The sequence below is a fragment of the Macrobrachium nipponense genome, chromosome 48 (assembly GCF_015104395.2).
Source record: "Macrobrachium nipponense isolate FS-2020 chromosome 48, ASM1510439v2, whole genome shotgun sequence".
Taxonomy (NCBI): Eukaryota; Metazoa; Arthropoda; class Malacostraca; order Decapoda; family Palaemonidae; genus Macrobrachium; species Macrobrachium nipponense.
In genome coordinates, this window is record NC_087223.1 from 22769028 (window position 1) to 22775027 (window position 6000).

The 6000-nt window shown below is 39.0% G+C and overlaps 1 protein-coding gene across 1 annotated transcript in view; it reads right to left on the minus strand.

Annotated features, from left to right (window-relative positions):
* The window catches only part of LOC135205125 (gamma-1-syntrophin-like), a 291815-nt gene that overhangs the window by 39991 nt on the left and 245824 nt on the right, over positions 1-6000 (minus strand). Inside the window, 1 exon segment of the mRNA XM_064235479.1 lies at positions 4455-4614. Coding sequence (XP_064091549.1) covers positions 4455-4614 — 160 coding nt within the window.

Below are 6000 nucleotides of genomic sequence, written 5' to 3' on the forward strand. Positions count from 1 at the left end.
CAACAGCAACAACAACAACACAACAACAACAATTATTATTATTATTATTATTATTATTTATTATTATTATTATTATTATATTATTATAGGATTTTTCGTAATCATACACAAGGGGACATCATAGTTTTCTCTCTAGTATATTTTGCAGAGAATCTTCAGAAAGAAATCCTCTAAGTACCTTCAATCTACTTTTTTTTTTTTGCCTCTGCGTCTTTCCCTAAGTTTCTTTTTCAAACTTTTTTTTCTTGTGCAAGTCTCTTTCCCAAAGAATGAATTATTTCTTCTCCGAGCACCTTCCTAAATCCAGCCCTCCTATGGCTGGCCCACCAAACGACCTGTTCCTAAGAAAATGTAGCAGTCTTTCAATAAAAAATAATGGTTTTCACAAAAAGATAAAAATAGATATTCATTTCTTCCGATTTGCTCCGAAGAAGGCAGCATGAGCCCACACGCTGTGTTCCTGTCTTCAATAGCTCCCCCTGGAAGAAAAATTCCAATATACAGGTAATCTCCGAGCGGCGATATTCTGCTAATATAAGTTAGATCCGGGCAATAAATCCTTAGAATTTGGGGCGGCGGCTTCACGGGCCAATATTTCAGTTATAAGTAATAGCTACTTGGTGTTGGAAACTGCGGGAGGCTGCTGCTGATACGGGCAATATCTTCTTCACCAGTCTGAACTTCTTTTTACCGGATCGTCAAAAATCACTTTCTTTGCCTCAGAGGATTAGGAGCCTCGTGGTGCTCGTGGTGTTCAATTTTTGCCACTTGAAACTTTTAATATATTGGATAATTTCTGGGGGCGGCTTTGGGTGGGGTGGGGGGTGAGGGGGTTAGACTCCGAAACGTGCTAGAATCTACAGTCAAATAGATCCTTGTTTCACCAACGAAAATTAAAATAAATATGCCATATTTTATTTAAAATCATTTTTCTATGCTGGTTAACATGCACATTATTTATTTTTGAAATTTTCATTCTCATAAATAAATCATAAATATCCTATCCTAAATTCCTTTATCTTTAACTCAACGCAAAACACCTTTTCAAAACCTTTTTAGGCTATTCCATAGACCTTTCCTAACCCACAACAACAAGAACAACAACATTGTAGTTTTTAGGCTTACTCCCCAAGTAAGCAAAAACTACTAAGGCTAGAGGGCTGCACATTGGTATGTTGATCATCCACCCTCCAATCACCAAACATACCAAATTGCAGCCTTCAACCATCAGTAGTTTTCATTTTATTTAAGGTTCAAGTTAGCCGTGATCGTACTTCTGACAGCGCTATAGGTACCAAAACACAGGCCACCACTGAACAGTGGCTGAGTTTCCTGGCCCCGAGCTAAGAGTTTCAAGGGTCGTGGCTGAGGCCACCACCGGACAGAAAACTCGACTGCTGTTTACTTGTTTATTTTTTCCCCTCCTTCTCCTTCTTCTTTCGTCTTCCTATCTTACGTCCTGCGTACCATTCAAACTCGCGATTTGTATGCAGGGCCCCGTAAGCGACTGGCAATACTACGGTGATGGAGATCTGCATATTTGTGCTTCGACATTCCTCCTTCCCCCCTTTTTAAAAAATTTTCTAGTTTCTTTCCTCTCCGGTTTTTTTCCCTTTATCCTCCCTCCCTCCCTCGTATTCACGAGCCTCATCTGTATTCTGTAGGAATGACTACACAGAAGTATCAGACCGGGCCAGATGGGGAGACTACGTCTAAGTCACAAATCATCATTTGTTACCCTGCGAAGACTGTTTGGTTTGTGTCTGTCGGGCTTGTACGTTCACGATGGTGCTTAGACCAGGGTACAGTGTTATTGAAACTTTCAAAAGGCCGAGCACAGGGACCCATGAGGTCATTCAGCGCTGAAACGGAAAATGACAACAAAAAGGTCTGAAAAGTGTAACAGGAGGAGAATCCTCAGCAGTTGAAACACTCTGAATCAATTGTTAGGAGAGGGTTGAAGTGAGTAGGATGGAAGAAAGAGAATATGAAAGGAGGTACGGTAAAAGGAACCATAACCGACGGCGCTACCCCATAGGGGGGCCAATGGAAATAGACCATAACTCTAGCGGTCAGTGTGTGGGTTGGTGAACACCAATAAATATGACCCACAGGTGCACAGGTTTCTTGACTGTCAATCAGAAAACTGTGAGGCCAGAATAATGCTGTATGAAACTTTCAGCCACGGCCCGGTGGTGACCTGTGTTGCTGGTACCTATAGCGACGCCAGACGTTCGACTGTGGTTAACTCTAACCTTAAATCAAATCACAACGACTGAGGGTAGAGGGCTGCAATTTGATACATTTCATGACTGGACGGTGGGTGACTAACGTATCAATTTGCAGCCCTCTAGCCTCAGTCGTTTTGAAGATCTGAAGGCAGACAGAAAACAGTGCAGCCGGAAAAATAAGCAGCCATCTCAAAAAGCTTTCTTTTACAGAAGACTAAAACAGCAGCGGCTTCTTTCTAGATGAGGATGGCAAATATAGCAATTATCCTTCAAGTACCCTGTTTAATGGGTCATCTCGTATCTCATAAACCAGGACGGGATGGGTCACTCCACTGTCCCAGCTAAGATGCCATCTTCTTATTGGGTACTTTTTGCTTGTTTACTTCATCACCATTATTAATATTATTATTGTTATTATTATAGTCTTTCAAATTGTGCATCTATTCACTTGGAGAGAAGAGATTATTATTATTATTATTATTATTATTATTATTATTATTATTATTATTATTATTATTATTATCATTATTATTATTATTATTATTATTATTATTATTATTATTATTATTATTATTATTTCAAATTGTGCATATATTCACTTGGAGAGAAGAGATTACTATTACTATTAATTATTATTATTATTATTATTATTATTATTATTATTATTATTATTATTATTATTATTACAATTCTTTCAAACTGTGCATCTAATCACTTGGAGAGAAGATATTATAATAAAAAATAAATTATACACAGTATATAATTACAGATACATATTAGATAGGAAGAAAATGACTCATATAAAACAGATGCCAAAGCAAAAAAAAAAAAAAAAAAAAAAGTAAACATAAAAAGTCCTCTCTGTTTCTTCATATAAAAGAGAAAAGAAGGTTTAATAATAAAAGAAAAACACACTATAGAGAATTTCCCACCCACCAAAACAGGCCAAAAGATGTGTCTAAGTAATCAAAGATGAAATAGACTGTAAATTACAAGTAACGTCAATCAAAATAAATCAAAGAAATACTAATCATAACTACAACAAGGAGGTAGTTTTTTTGTGTTGTGCCCCTTGATATATATTTTTTTGGGGGGGTGTGTGCCCCAAAGAGAGTTTATTTTATTTTTTTTATTTTTTGGTATAGTTTTTTAGGGGTCCCAAGTAGTTTTTTTTTTTTTTTTTTTTGTGGGGGGGGGGGCGGTGGGAGTCCCATAGTTTTTGTGAGGGGGTGGGGGTGGGTGGGTGGGGTTAGGAGCGGGCTAACGTTTCAGCATCTTCTAACCATCAAATATAAACGCGAGGAAAACTGAAAAAAAAAACAATGAAAAAAAATCATGAAAGAGAAACGGCGGTAATGTTGCATCGTGTCTCGAGAAACGTCATTCAGGGTCCTCCTCAAGGCGCTGGAAACTGTGACATCGTAGCGACATCTAAGACCACCCAAAACAAAACTTGTTTGTGCATCGTACAAAAGGATCAGGGGCCCCCGCGCGCCCTACCCCCCCTTTTTTTTTTATGGCGTATACACTCCTCTAACACAAAGGGGGGGAGGGGGAATGTCCCCTTTTCCGTAGGTCTTGATCCTACAGATCCCTGGAAGGATTTTTTTTACTGCGCTTCTGGAGATCCTAGCCGACATACGTCAGGGATGAACACAGGAATATAGGATCACGAATTCGAATAGGACCTCTCTCTCTCTCTCTCAGGACCACACTCGACCAACATCCAAGTAACCGGTTCAGTGCTCAAGAGAGAGAGAGAGAGAGAGAGAGAGAGAGAGAGAGAGAGGAGAGAGGGAGGTCCTTCAGCTGATTAAAACCGTTCTTCAGCAGAGCAACCTCAACCGTTTCTTGCTTCTGCAACATCATTACAGTTAGATAACCATTACGCAACAGAGAGAGAGAGAGAGAGAGAGAGAGAGAGAGAGAGAGAGAGAGAGAGAGAGAGACTTCTAATGCAGATCCTCCCGTGGAATACTATTTTATGGTTTAACAGGAAAAACCAAAACGAAAAACAAAAAATTAACTCCTGAAAGCAGTTGTACCCTTGAAACAAATGCTAGGAGAGGGTAGATAGCCAAGATGGAACAGAGAGAGAGAGAGAATATGGAAGGAGACACAGTAAAAGAGGAATTAAAAAGATGGAACAAATGCTAGGAGAGAATAATATGGAAGGAGACACAGTAAAAGAGGAAAAAAAAAAAAAAAATAAATAAAACTCACCTTTCAAGATGGCGTCTCCCACGAACAATTTCCCGGTCAGGTCGGCGGCCTGGTCCTTGAATATCCTGGAGATGAGGATGGGGAGTTTGTGCTCCGAGCCGCCCTTGATGCTGAGTCCTAACCCGGAGGACCTCTGCCTGGTCACTTTCACGCGTCGAATCTGTCAGGGGGAGGGGGCGGTGAGAGAAGGAACGGAGTCGTTAAGAGAAGATAAGACACGGGCGGTTGCTCAAAGCAAGATGGCGGCAGACCATCAAAGTTCTCTTTAGTGTATATTTATATATATATCAGTGGTTGCGTTCATTTGGTGTCTTGGGTTTTTGTCAGTGGTTGCGTTCATTTGGTGTAATGGCGAAGGCGTTCAATGTCTTTTTTTTTCTTGTTCAATGGTTATTGTGTTATGTTAGGACATGAGAGAGAGAGAGAGAGAGAGAGACATATCACTGGCAGAGACGAAATTCTATGGCAGCACCAAAAAGGGGTTATTATAACATATATAGATATATATATATATATATATATATATATATATATATTATATATATATATATAAAATATATATATATATATATATATATATATATATATAGTTTATATATGCATATATATATATATATATAACAAACCTGATATAATAATAAAAATGCAGCGAAAGTCCGCTTGCAAAAGTATGTGCAGAAATAAGGCACTACATGAACTGGATGAATTATTCCCAGCGAATAGGCCCGGCTAGTCTTTTGTTTCGACGAGAGAGAGAGAGAGAGAGAGAGAGAGAGAGAGAGGAGAGAGAGAGAGAGAGAGAGAGAAACTTGACGTTAATGAAATGCAAACAAGTTTTCTTTTTTTCTGTTGTTGAATAGAAACAGCTATTTTTGAAGACGGAGTTCCGTCAAATCTCGTCCGTGGGAGTCTCTCTCTCTCTCTCTCTCTCTCTCTCTCTCTCTCTCTCCTCTCGTCTCTCTCTCTCTCTCTCTCACTAAATCCACCCGTCATGACGGTATTATATAAAGCGTCAGGACGGCAAGTCTCGTTCCTGGGGACGTTATGTACCGTAATGGAGTTTAGATAAAGATTACAGACTAGTATATATATCTTTGATCGCGTAATTTGCATCCAGGTAAAATGAAACTGGCTGCCCACCCCCTCTAACACCCGGGCTGGATGAAGGCAAGTCTAAAGGTGGAATTTACTGAAAAAATACTTAATTTTTATTTTCTATTACTATCTATTCTCCCCCCCCCCTTATAATAGATCTGGCTGCCCTCATACGGTGACATAGACATTGTTTATCCATATTTTCAACGACTTGCATCACCACAAAAAAAGGGTTAATTAAGTCCATAAACATCGATTTATGACGACTAAAATTTTTTTCCCCACTTTCCATAAATTGAAATTTGAAATCCACAGCGGTCAGGTTTCTTAATGGTTCATCAAAAGCTCAGGTGAGCCATAATTCAGTTATGCTAAATCACGTACTTTCAGCAATTAAAAAATATACCTTTCTTTAAATTCCATGATGACGGTGACATGAATACTTATGAGA